Source organism: Crinia signifera, chromosome 3 (genome assembly GCF_055691185.1).
Source record: "Crinia signifera chromosome 3, ASM5569118v1, whole genome shotgun sequence".
NCBI lineage: Eukaryota > Metazoa > Chordata > Amphibia > Anura > Myobatrachidae > Crinia > Crinia signifera.
This window is the reverse complement of record NC_139219.1, coordinates 85908420-85922143: the sequence shown is the minus strand read 5'-3', so window position 1 is coordinate 85922143 and position 13724 is coordinate 85908420. Positions and strand designations below refer to the sequence as shown.

General features: G+C 40.5%; 1 protein-coding gene across 1 annotated transcript; it reads left to right on the top strand.

Moving 5' to 3' along the window:
- The first annotated feature begins 398 nt into the window (after positions 1-398).
- FAM89A (family with sequence similarity 89 member A) lies at positions 399-12995 on the top strand. The gene is made up of 3 exons (XM_083176151.1): positions 399-718; positions 5729-6021; positions 10935-12995. Exons 2-3 carry the CDS (start codon positions 5773-5775, stop codon positions 11196-11198), a joined length of 513 nt encoding a protein of 170 aa, XP_083032277.1. The 5' UTR covers positions 399-718; positions 5729-5772; the 3' UTR covers positions 11199-12995.
- Positions 12996-13724: the final 729 nt, after the last annotated feature.

Below are 13724 nucleotides of genomic sequence, written 5' to 3'. Positions count from 1 at the left end.
CCTTTTCTTGTGTCCACCATATGCATGCTGCTGACCATATTGTATCAACCTACTGACAGAAGACCTAGACATTCACATTTTGGACCTATCTCTGTCTAGTTGTATAAGTCTGTGATGTTTGTGTGGGTTTCCTCAGGCACTCTAGTTTTTGCCCAAATATAATAACCCTACTGTACATGTGGAAGGTAATGGGTGTGCCTCTCCGTGGCAGGGACGAGCTCTCTCCATAGCCCTGCAGAGAATGTGTGCACCATTACATATAGGAGTCTTATAATAAATTAATAAGTCCAATAATAAGAAGTATCCAGCAGAAAGGCTACTGCTAGGCTTGGAGTTCAAGAGAGACGTCTTCTCCTCCCCTCCTCCCTGCACCAGCAGCAGCCTCCACCTCAGCAATACACCCCCACCCACAGGAGGACAGCCCTCCCCCATTACACACAGTCACACACACATCAGCAGCAGCAGCTCTCCTGAGTCCTGCATGTATACACTCACACACTGTACTCCTGCTCACAGCACACAGCCGCCCAGACTGCAGGAGAGATCTGGCAGAGGGGAAGGCGAATGAGGAGAAGGCGGTGGAAGGGAGGAAGAGTGGATGGAAGAGGGGGGATATAGGAGGAACAGACAAGGGGCTGCCAGCTAGAAGGACACCAACCTAAGAGGATACCAGACAAAGCCGACTGCTTGCCTGCTGCAGCTGGGTCCGGGAGGAGCTGTAAGTGTGCACCCCAGGGGTGGCAGTGTGCCTGGCTTTTGTTTTGGGTGTTTTTTTTTTTTTTTTGTGAATGTAAATTTGTGAATGTTATGGGCTTATGGAAGGACCCTGAGCCTTGTCCCCTTGTCACTGGCGGGCTGCTAGGTCAGAGCATGTGATTGCTATCACAGCAGACTCCAGGGATAACCAGTGATCATGGTATAACTCTTGCTGCATCTGAGGATCATGTATTACCCATCTGCTACATTACACTTTATGGGCTCCAGGATCCCTGAATAGTCTTAGCTGTCATTGGTTTGTTAATATGAGATGCTCATAACCGCAGATTGCCCATGTGAGATGAATACATGTTTTCTGGGCACTATCATATGTTCCCATTGCAGAGAAAGTTGAGCACAGATGTAAGTGTCTCTACCCCATCCCATCATGTCACTGCTCTATAACAGTCCCCTATCATCACTCAGGTTCATTAATATGAGCAGTGGTCATTAGTGCAGCGGTCACTAATGCTGTAACTGTCTGGACTCTCTGATTTTATTATTCACAAACCATGTCCTACCCTGGAGTATCTCAAAGTGCCAGTCTTTCCTATAGGAATTACTCATAATTATAAGGTATGCAACATGAATTGTGCCTGTGACAATACTAGTAAGACTATACATTGTTTTATTAATGATCTATATAATTTTCTTCTTGTAAGGATATAGAATGTAGCTTCACTCTCCTAGATCTGCAATAGATAATTGACATTCTCCTTAGCACACTTCTGCAGGCAGCACAGCAGGCCTGGATGAAGGTGGCAGGCGTAAACTGTTATTTCCCAGACTGCATCTCTTGTTTCATTTAAAGATTGCTGGATAAACTAGCATTTGTCATTATATATACACATCAGGTGACAAAACATAACCTGTAGCAATTTCTAGACAATAAGTCTTTGAGACAGATGATGGTGGCCAGAAAGGACAAACCTCATTTTCTAAATACATACAGTATTAGAGGTATGTAAAAGTAATACATCAAGATTTTGTTCTAAATCTGATCAGTTCTACAATAGATCTGCTTTTACTGATGGTGCGGTGGTGCTTAAATGATGTCTCTTAAATAGGGGTAGTACTGTGCGGAGAACATGCTGTGGTTCCAACCATTTGTTCAGTGGTTGCATACATTTTACTGCCAGTAATATTGATCAGTAAGTGACTTGGGAATTGATGGAGTGCAATAGACAATTTCTATAAATGATTGACAATCTGTAGCGTATGGTATGAAGGGATGAATTTTTTCTATGAACTGGAGGCTAAATCTTTTTAAAATGTAAATTACGTGTTATACATGATTTTCTTTGATAAACCACAAGATTGCTCTATACAGTATATGTCAGAGATTTGACTAGGTAATTAGCAAGAGCTGCATCTGTTTGTAGTCTGCCCTTGCGCACATGTAGTCGTATCCACAAAGCCTGCATTTATGCTCCGTCAAGGGTTGGGCAATAAGTGGCCCTCCCGATGTTGTAGAACTACACATGCTAGCATGCCCTGCCATATTTATAAAGAAACAGAAAATGGTTGTACACAGCGCTAATGGATTGAATTCCCAAATGGTAAGTACTAGGGTCAAATATTATTAAATGATAAAAAGACAATTTAATGATAAATTAATATCATGATAAATTGACATACAAATAGTTGCGGTTTAAAAACTATAAGCTGCTAAATGAAATAATGATTGTTTAAACACTTGGACTTGAATAAGAATAAAAAAATGTAAAAAAAACCTGCTCTGGACAGTTCAGTTCCCAAAGTGTAGTCCGGATTATCCACTGTGGTCCAATGAAGACCAAGTAGTCACTAGAGGTTTCACACCTTGACAAAGCCACATATATGGGCGAAACGCTGGGACCTGCTTTGATATTATTACACTACCTGCTTATTGAACTGGACTTTGCACCTTTATTGTCCCCCCACTGGAGCACCGTCCACCACGACCAAGTACAAGTGCACTTTAAGGAGAACCCACTGTAGCTACACCAGTCCACCATTGGACCAAGACACCTCCAGTGGTCATCTTGGTGTCCCTCCAAGCATTATCGCACTCTAGAGAGGATCCCCCCAGTGGTACTCCTAAATCCACCACGTGATTGGGAAACCTCTAGTGACTACTTGGTCTTCATTGGACCAGAGTGGATAATCCAGACTACAATTGGACTACACTTTGGGAAGTGAACTGTCCAGAGCAGGTTTTTTTTACATTTTTTTTATTCTTATTCAAGAGTTTTAACAATCATCATTTCATTTAGCAGCTTATAGTTTTTAAACCGCTACTATTTGTATGTCAATTTATCATGTTATTAATTTATCATTCAATTGTCTTTTTATCACTTAATAACATTTGGCACCCTAGTACTCACCATTTGGGAATTCAATCCATTAGCGCTGTGTACAACCATTTTCTGTTTCTTTGTATTTGTTCGGGTATGACAACCCTTGTTTCTGTACACTGCAGCTTGGCAGGACCACCCATCTATTGCGCCTCATTTTGGTAACCTAGTTACCACCCCACTATCCTGCCATATTTATGCTATTTGGCAATGTTAAAAAAGTTGCAGGGCATGATGGGATGTGTAGTTCTACAACATCGGGAGTGACGTTTATTGCCCACCCCTGAAATTCATGGCTATAACTCTTGCCTTGCTCTGTAGCTGTGTACAAACACTAGCTTCTGCCACAGGCCTCTGTGTCCTAGTTACAGGAAGTGGATAGTTGGAGAAAAAACCTCTTAGCGCACTCGGTGTCCCTTTAAAAAAACTTTTATTTCATCATAATTAAAACATCAAAAATTTTAAATTTTAAAAGCATCAAAAGATAATAATAAGCTTTCCTGACAGATAAATGATAATGCAATCCTCCTTACCCAGATGGCGAGGTGGAGCCAAAGGATGGTATAACAGGGTGTTTCCGTAAACGGAGGGATCACCCTGTAGGCTCCACAAGCTTCTGGGTTAGAGTAAGTCCTCCTGGGTTAGTAGCAATCCTGGGCCAACGCGTTTCGAGTCCTGGAGACTCTTTATCTCTTGGAGGACTTACTCTAACCCAGAAGCTTGTGGAGCCTACAGGGTGATCCCTCCGTTTACGGAAACACCCTGTTATACCATCCTTTGGCTCCACCTCGCCATCTGGGTAAGGAGGATTGCATTATCATTTATCTGTCAGGAAAGCTTATTATTATCTTTTGATGCTTTTAAAATTTTGAATTTTTGATGTTTTAATTATGATGAAATAAAAGTTTTTTTAAAGGGACACCGAGTGCGCTAAGAGGTTTTTTCTCCAACTATCCACTTCCTGTATCTACCTTTGGTGTTTGGGAAACACCAGGAAGAAAAACCATAGCAGCAAAAGGGGGTGCGCAGGGGCACTCTAAGTTCATTTTTTCTCTGTGTCCTAGTTGCCTACATCCTCTATAGGTAATGCTCACCATTCATTCATAGCTGCACACGTATGTTATCATTGCTGCTATTAACAATTATACAGCTCTGGCATTTACCATGGCACTTTATAAGTGGAAGCATGAGTTCAAACAAACTGCTGATAACTATACTAGTGATTAAATAAGTACAAATTAAAATGATGCATTAATCATTAGTCACAGATTAATCATTATGAAAGTTATTATTAGGAATTGAGTTAGAGAGTGCTGATTCTACAGTGTTTGGGTGACACTTTATAAGGTGAGGTTGGGCACCTTAATATTTGTGCATCTCATTGTGGACAGGACGAGTGCAATAGAAGACAGTCAGGTACATCTTGTATTTGCAACAAGACAGAGCGGTAATGATTAATGATCAACTTTTGTAGTAATGGATAAATGGATAAAGCTAATGTATTTGTTTAAGTTTGCATATATGTACTCTTATTTTCCATGTCAATGTTTTCCTGTTGTAGAGTGGTACACGGTTTTTGTATTAATGAGATTAGGTTTGACATAATTGTCTTACTGATTGTAGTGCATGCTGAAACACTCATTTACAAAGTGCACTGGAATGCGCAAAGCACCTTGGTCTAGTATCTATGTATTACTAATATTCCTTTTACACAGAGGCAAAAGGACCCAAGTCAGCGTTGGTGTAAATAGGGTAGCTGAAAAAACAAACCTGGGTCCATTACTCAGCGACTCCTACCCAGGTCCTGACCAGGGTTCAACACGGGGAGGTGGTGGGGCAGTGTAAACGGGTATGCCGGGTTATCAGACCCGGGTCACATTTACACCAATGGGGGGGGAGCCCAACCTCCTGACCACAGCATCCTACGGTCAGTATTGGGGTGGGCATACAGCCTCTGCTGCTGTACTGTGCATGCAATTTGCACTATTTCTCTGCCAGATCTTTTGGAATTGTTTAAAATTGGGCCAAATCACACTAATGTATTGCCAACAGATTAGATTAGCCTCTAGTCCGTGCTCCTTGCAATGACACCTAACCCTCGTTTTGTGCTACCCTGATTATTTCCGTGTCCTGTCCGCTGATGCAGCAATGCTTATAGACCATGTTTTCTTGTTTTGTTAATTTATTTTATGTACTTTGTTATGCACTGCAGAACCCTTGTGGCGCCATATAAATAAGGCATAATAATACTGGCATTTCCTATAGCATAGTCCCACAGACAATATATTCATGTCATTACACACACTGGTAACTTCTCTCTCTCCACAAATGTTATAACACTGTTCCAATTAGTAAATTATAAATATATGATGTATGTAGAGCCTATTGTGCTGTCAGTCAGGATGAAATAGATAGAGGTTGTACAAGATATTATTGGCCCTGAGACATAAAGCAATATCTGTCCCATCCTGTTCAGTAGATAAAGCAGATAATTGAACACAACTGGAAATGCAATCTCTCTTTAAGTAATTCTATTCCCAGGGCACTGTCAGGTTGCCTAATGGCTGATCTGATATTGAACTGTCCACTTGCAGAAGATCTTTTTAATGATAATCTATGTATCTATAATTCTTTAGGAAAAACATTGTCCTGAGATCATCATCCCATCATAGAAGAAGTGATGAGTGCTTCCCACACAGCTATTGCTCCATTGACTCCTTGTATGGAGGGCTTGCCTCCACTGCCAAAAAGCCTTAGTGGTTTGCTGAACTCAAGTGGAGGGTCAGGTTGGCGAGACCTTGAAAGAGTCTATGCACAAAAGTCTCGTATTCAGGATGACTTAAGCCGCGGAGGTTCAAGTGGCAGCTCCCAAGCTCACCCAAAGCCTCCAAATCTAGATGCTGCACTCGCTTTACTTAGGAAAGAGATGGTAAGTTACTCTTAATAAAGTAGATTATATGTGTGTACAAGTATATGCCTAGAAATGTGTTATCAAGAAAACCTTTTAGACTATTAAAAGTAATAACATCGTAGAATGTGTTCAGCATCGTGGTGGTCAGAATGCCGGGCTCATAATACCAACGCCTGCATCCTGACATCAATGACAATGTCCTGCCTGTATCCTGACTGCTGGGATGCCGAACAGTAAGTAAGCAGGGATTGCTAGTGTGAGTCTGGGAAGGTGGGGTGGGGGGGTTTAAGGTTGGGCAATAGTTGGGAACTAAAGGTCATTCTGCGGTTGTGGGGTGAAACAACAAACAATAGAAAATCCGCACTTCAGCACAAGGTGATGCTAAAACCACATAGTAGTCACCTACTACCGTACTTAAAATAAATAGTCTGAAAAAATAGAAAGGATATATTTCTTCAGCAGTTCACCAGTAAAAGTCCAATGGGGTGGTTTCTCTTGTTCCCAAATTCAGGTTCGCTTGTCCTAATTACTTAAAAGACAAAAGGTAACAACAAAAACACTTCTTGTATCAATAATGAGGTGTTGATACTCTGTACCCTTTGGGGGCCTTTCATTTGGCCAAAAGAAATAGGTGTATAATCATGAATCCACTTTCCGGTGCCGGTATGTAGTTTCTAGTATACCTCAAAGATAAAACAAATAATTCTATTCAAATCAAATAAAATGGACACTTAGAATGGAATAAGTACCGTGCCTTGTGATCAAGGCTATTTATCAGCAAGATAGGTAGATGGGAGGTCCCAGGTGTTCGTACCCCAACCTTACCAATTGCCAGATGTAAGGCTCATTTAGCCAACAATGGAATTCCACTCTCATCAACACGTTACAACTAATAACTAGTCTTCCTCAGGGTGTGATGTGTCTGCCCAGCATATCAGGGTATTTCTAGGAAGTAATCAATAAACCACACCTACTTCCTGAATTCTAGAGCATGCTGGGATAGGCGGTGGAATGTTAGGTATAGGCTGCAGAGAGGGATGGTTATGAGGGAGAGGGGGAGTGGAAATATACTAACCTGACCACTGTTTATATTCCCTCCTTCGCGGGGCCGGTGTCTGTATTCTGAATGACGGCATCCCAATTGCTGGTCATCCGCATTTATCCGTGTTGCATATCTGATCAGTTAGTATTTCCTTTTATCATCTTTGTGAAAAACACAAAATTGTACATAAAAGGAAATTTACATGGAAAGTTTGCAACTTTTTTTATATGTAATTTAATATATTTTTGGCATGGTGCTCCAAATTACACAACACCGTTATCAGGAAAGCCTAAATTCCAGCTTTCAGGATAATCTAACCCATGTGTGCGTTAGCAATCGTACAGTGTTACAAAATATGTTACAGTAGTACAATTCAGGCATATGGAGTATAAGATCTCTTGCTTATCCAAATCACTCGCTTCTTCTAAAAAGGGGGCAATGTCATTGTTGTCAGGTACCATCAGCCTAACTCATTGATTGTGAGTAGAGCTCCCAATTTTTTTCATTAAAAAAAAGTTTTTACAAATAAAGGTGTCTCTTTCCAACCTTGCTCAGCTGCAGAATATTATCAGTTTATTGGGATAAATTTGCATAGATTCGTAAGTGACGTCCCCTGTGTTTAAGGTCATGCAGACACTTGAATAAGGTCATTGGAGTGAAGTGTTCGTTATGTCGTTACAAGCATCATGGGAAGCCCAGGGTGAGAGGCTTAGGCACAGTAAGAAGATTGGAACCTGGATCTGCTATTTTTAGTCATGGGTGCCTATTGTGAAATTAAGAGCATATGTGGCATGTCTTTAAAAATCTAGTTAGTAAAGTGCCACCCATTTAATTAGGAAATGGAAATGATGCACTAATTGCACATGGCTGGGCCATTAAAATTCCTTTAAGTATATGACACTTTCATCTCCACTCCTTCCTACAAAATGTTTTTTTTTTCCCAAAGGTAAAACAATATTTTTCTTTTTTACATTGTATTTTTTTGTTTAGAATTATGCTGTTGCAATAGCATGATTTGTGTTCAAATAAATACAAGAACACATTTCTGTTTATTTACAAACTTTAGCTACATTTTTCCACAGTTTTGTTGCATTTCGACAGTATACAGGGCCCCAGACAAGTGTACATGTAGCTCCCCTTGTAATACTGTTAAACACACGTGTATGGGCGCTCAGGGACTCGCCGGTCATACTGTCCATGAGCATGTAAGGAAAGTTATACAACTGGCATGTTGGCTCTTATGCTTGTGGCACAATGTTCATAAAGTAATGGTTCCGTCAGTAAGTTGGCACTGTCGACCCTAGGACCCATACCCCTGTGCATTGGGACAGGTGATAGATAAGAAACAAGGAATAAATTAGACATTATTTTTATTTATATGCTTTTCCAACTTGAATTTGGACAATATCACAAGTGAAATAATTAGTTCCATGTGTGGATCTTCTCAAGTGGGCCACTGAGTAATGACTACACCTGTGTACCTGCTAGGTGACCGGCTTTACCTGTTTAGGGTCCTGGTGGCAGAGTTTCAGAACCACTGTTTTTTTCCATACATGTCTCCAAATTCCTTGTCTTTATTTGAGTCTCTAGTCTGCACAATCAAGATAAACATATACGTACGGACTCAGATTCGAGGATCCCACTACCCCCATCCATGCACTCGTGAATGTAGCCGTAACAGAGAGAAAGACAGCATGTTTGGCGCGCACACAGCATTAATGTTGGATGGCTGGGTGCAAGCCCTGTGCATCCCATAAGGGTTGGCACATTTATAATAGAAAATAAACAGAGTACACTCCCCAGGGTTCATTTTGAAGTAGTGTTTATAATTTACAACTTTTTGCACCAATATATATTTGAGGTTTCAGCCAAAAAAGTTGACCTTCCTCAAGACATAACTTACAGCAAATAACGAATCATTTTCCTGCCACGTTTGTATTCTTACATAGGAGATGGTGTGAAACAGACACACAGTGACATCCCATATATTGTATGTGACTCAGTGGAATGAGTGCCACGTGTTGTCAGCATAGTTCCTGTAGAAACTGAACACACATGCATTGTGAAAGCTAAGTGGGGAAAACTATAGGATATCCGTGGAATTCATGACCTAATTGTTTTACTATTCAGTCAGATAAATGCTGGGATATGTCCAGCTGTTGTCACTAAGTCCAAGCCCCAGTGTATTGTTCTGAGGCACAAAAGTAAAGTTCTGATAATATAAAGCCATAGTAAAACAATGATTACGTGACATACATTAGCATGACCAGTATATTCATGTTAGTTTTACTGTCATTACACGTAACCATCTATAGCAGTTTGTGTTACGTTTAAGCTGTATAAAACTCAACTTTGTTCAAGAATTTAGTTAAAAAGAAAGATCCAGAATTTTAAGGTTAAATGATTTACCCACCACCGACTAAGAGAATTTTGTGCAAAGTTGAGGTTCCACCTGCACCAGGAAGCTGAGCACTTCCTAAAGAGCAGCTCTTCAGAGGATCTGTAGGATGCAATGGGGCGTAAGTGCTGTGCGTACTGGGTGGTGGCATCACTAACACATCTCTAGTTACAGCTGGTTTGCGTGAACAAGATATTGAACCTTTCATTATGGAGCTTCTGCTGCGAGAGTAAGACAATGCCATGATCTAGAGCTGGGGTAGCCAACCCTAGTCCTCGAGAGCTACCAACAGTGCATGTTTTGCAGGTCTCCTCACAGAAATACAAGTGAGCTAATTAGCTCCATCTGTGTATGTTTTAAAATGTGTCAGTGATTAATGAGTGCAGCTGTGCAGCAGCTAGGTTGTCTGGAAAATGTGAACTGTTGGTAGCTCTCGAGGGCTAGGGTTGGCTACCACTGATCTAGAGCCTTGATGGCTAACCTTGACACTCCAGCTGCTGTTTAACTACACATACCAGCATGCTCTGCAGCAGGTAGGATCTGTAAATGACCAAACAACAGTGGGGACGCGCATCGGATTGGAATCTGATCGGAATTGGATCTAAACATGCAAAAACATGCCCAATCTACATAAAAACTACATACAATCGGTTGGAATTGGATCCAGATTGATGGGATTGAGCCCTTATCGTTCTGGTGTGTACCCTACATAAATCAAGCGCAATATCCGTTTTGCCGATATTCTAATACTGTGTAATCAAAGTATAGGTTTGGGACTCTGGGCCTTTCTTATACTGCCCTTGTAATCCCCTTCCCCCTTATAAAATAGATTACCAACTATCCTCACAATGACTGTATGAGGAATGTGCTCCATCAAGCCTGGTTTTGTCATTTCAATGAAACCGCAGTAATTTTTCCCTAAATATAATAATACTTTAAATACTGACTCAATATTTCCCCTTTTCAGGCATATTCCATGGCTCCCGCCTGTTGGTCACAGCTCAGAAGCCACTTTTCACAGTAGCCCTTGGACCCAGGTTTTTCCTGGTTCAGTCCCTTTCCACTGAGCCTGTCTGCCCTGGTTGACAGCCATCTGACTGCTGATGTGGTCATTTGCCAGCGCCCAGAACAGCCAACCAACTCTTTTCAGTACGACCTGGGTAGCACTGTTAGAAACAAGAGTGGCTGACCTGGGAAAGTCATCCTTGGTTGGACCCATTCAATTTCCCATGTTGACCATGTCTAAAGGGCTATAAGACTCAAAGAACTTAACATTATTGCTGAGACAGCCAACTTGAGTGCACATAATTTCTGTTACATGTAATTATTCAGATCTACATTCTCTACTAGAAGGGGAGGTATAATTCTGTACCCTTAAGTTGGATGTGGTCCTAAAGCTGCATGTTATTGACTTATTGTATCACAATGTAGTTTTACCTCTTATAACTACCTACTGTACATGCTCAATTAATTGATTGTTTGTCTCCTCAGGTTGGGCTACGGCAGCTGGACATGTCTCTCCTTTGTCAGCTGTATTCACTGTACGAATCAATCCAGGAATATAAAGGTGCTTGCCAGGCCGCATCTAGCGCAGAATGTACGTACGCCATGGAAAATGGATATTTCGATGAGGAAGACGAGTACTATAATGAGGCTGGTACCCTCCATAAAGGTGGCAGGGAGGACTCTGAAGGAAACCTTAATTTAACTGTACCCAACATTTCCAATAATGACTGGATACTTGAGAATATCTAATTTGCCAAACCAACTTGTGGAAGAGGGAGCTGGACATCTCCTAACATTTTTCTAACCTTGCTTTCCAAGCCTTTTGTAATGGAAAGTGGTTTGTTACAATAAATTGAACCATTTGGGGCATATTTATAAAGCGTGCTCTATTCCTGCTCACTGCTTCGGGTAAGGATACGATCAATAATCAGTAATTCGGAAGAAACTTTCATGTGCCTTTTTAACATCCAAAAGCACTTAAATGTGAGGAATGACGTTTTCTAAAATCGTATATAACCTATAGCGCTGGAAAATCTCCACTAGTAATAAGATAGTAATTTATACTGGCTTCCTTCATCTGCCTTATATCAAATTGTGGGCAATGACCTATCATTATACCTAGGGAAGGTTCCATATCATAAAATGTCTGGATGTGCCTCTACTGTGAGCATGAGACTGATTACATTACTTTGCACTTCAAGTACTTTGTGGTGTCGGTTCCTTAAATGGTTTGTGGGATTGAAGTTAGCTCTGTGTATGACTCTGCTGCGCACCGTACCTCGCTCCAATATGTAGGATATGACATTGTAATGTATGCAGAGAATGGTGGGCAATAGTTTGTGAGCTGAACCTCCTAGAATTGCTCTCTGGACACTATTTTAAAAGCTTGGCTGGCAAAAATAATCTGTGCCAATGCTATTAGTAGGGTAAAAACATGGAAGATCTACAATGACCACATTCACGCTAGAACAGGTGTCCATCATATAATTCACTAGAAAGTAGTGCCAACCCACAACATGGCTACCTCTTTGTTGGCATGACGGTGACATGGACAGTGGGGCCTTACACCTCTGTTATGTTCCTAGTGAATTTATAGGCTCCTGAACATTGGTTCGTCCAGTGAAATAGCTGCCACTTTTTGTTGATCCATTCATTCACATCTAGAACATATTTGTTTTACTTGGTCAGATGTTAAGTACCATAAACCATTAGCACTGATAATGTCCTCTTAAACCTGCTAACTCCAGATCATCTTGCCATGATACATAATAAGTTTGCGAAAACAGAGTCACGTTCGAACCAACAGTGCCACTCCCATCACTGTGTTATAAACTTTTGATGCACAAATGTAATGCACGATTCTGGGGGGGGGGGGGGGGGTTTGACATGAATACACATGAATGAGTAAATATGGTATGCACCCACATTTATAATTTCATTGAATGCCGTTGTTGAATACACACAGATGGTACAGGTTACACTCACAGAGACACATGTGTGCGCGCACACCTGTAATTCTATTTTTGATGCGCTTCATGGATCTAAAAACATGCATTAAACATATCAAATTAGCCACAATGCGCACAAGGTTTACCGCTAGTATATTGTTTAGGAAGTTACTTGCTATAAGATACAACCCTTATGCAGCTTTTTCTTGTTTTGGTTTGTAGTCTTCTTTGTTTTAGAAACTATTTTAACTTCAAACAGTGTTTTAATGTTATAGGTTTTTTGTGTGTGTGTTTTGTTATGCACTTGTACTGCGTGTGCTGGTTCCGTTATGTACAGCTTATACACCTATCCAGCGCACAAATCCACTCCACAATTGTCTTCTACACATAAAAGCAATTTTAAGTTACACATGGATGCAAAAAATCACACGTTAAGTCTGACATGTAGAAATCTAAGTTTTGTGTTAAGAACATTTCTTTGCAGTCGGCTAAGCAAAAAAAAACAAAAAACTATCTGTTGTTCTGTTTACTGTGTGTATATTTATTTAGGAAACAAGTGGTCATACATTTTCTCCAATAAAAAAATAATAATACTTGGTATATGTGTGTCGGCTCAGTCATGTGTGAAATTGATATTTGATTTTTAGTAACTACTAGCACTAAAATGTTGCAGAATTTCAGGGGGAGATGGTGGCTTATGTATCACACAATAATTTTGTTGTGGCATGTTTAAACAAGTATACAAACTGGTGGCTGCTCGCAGTGTCCACCACTAATAATTATTATGACAGTACAATAAAGCTGAGTACACATTACATGGCGTGCAAACAATGCAACAGTTCATCCTGGTTTCCATTCAACTTCAAGAAATACATTGATTGCAAACGTAAAATCTTTCTCAACTATACATAAACATGTGCACTGCAGTTGGGGCAAATGTAACGATTTGGGGGAGTTATTTTGTTTCTGTGCAGGGTAAATACTGGATGCTTTAGTTTTACACTGCAATTTAGATTTTAGTTTGAACACACCGCACCCAAATCCAAATCTCTCTGAACATGTTACATTTTCCCCACCTTGAGTGCACAAAGTTTTGCCCATTTGAGAAAGATTTTGTGATCAACTCTGAATCCGGCCCCTTATGCATACATACTATGCAATATTACAAATGACTAAATGATGTATCGTGCATCCTTTGGTTGTTTAGTCATTAGCGATATATCCAGTATAGTTGTAAGTAGTGCGATTTGCTGAAAACCAATGTTATCATCAGATTGACCTGCATGAATTGGTGTTTCTATAATGGGTGCAATGTGTGCAGTGCACA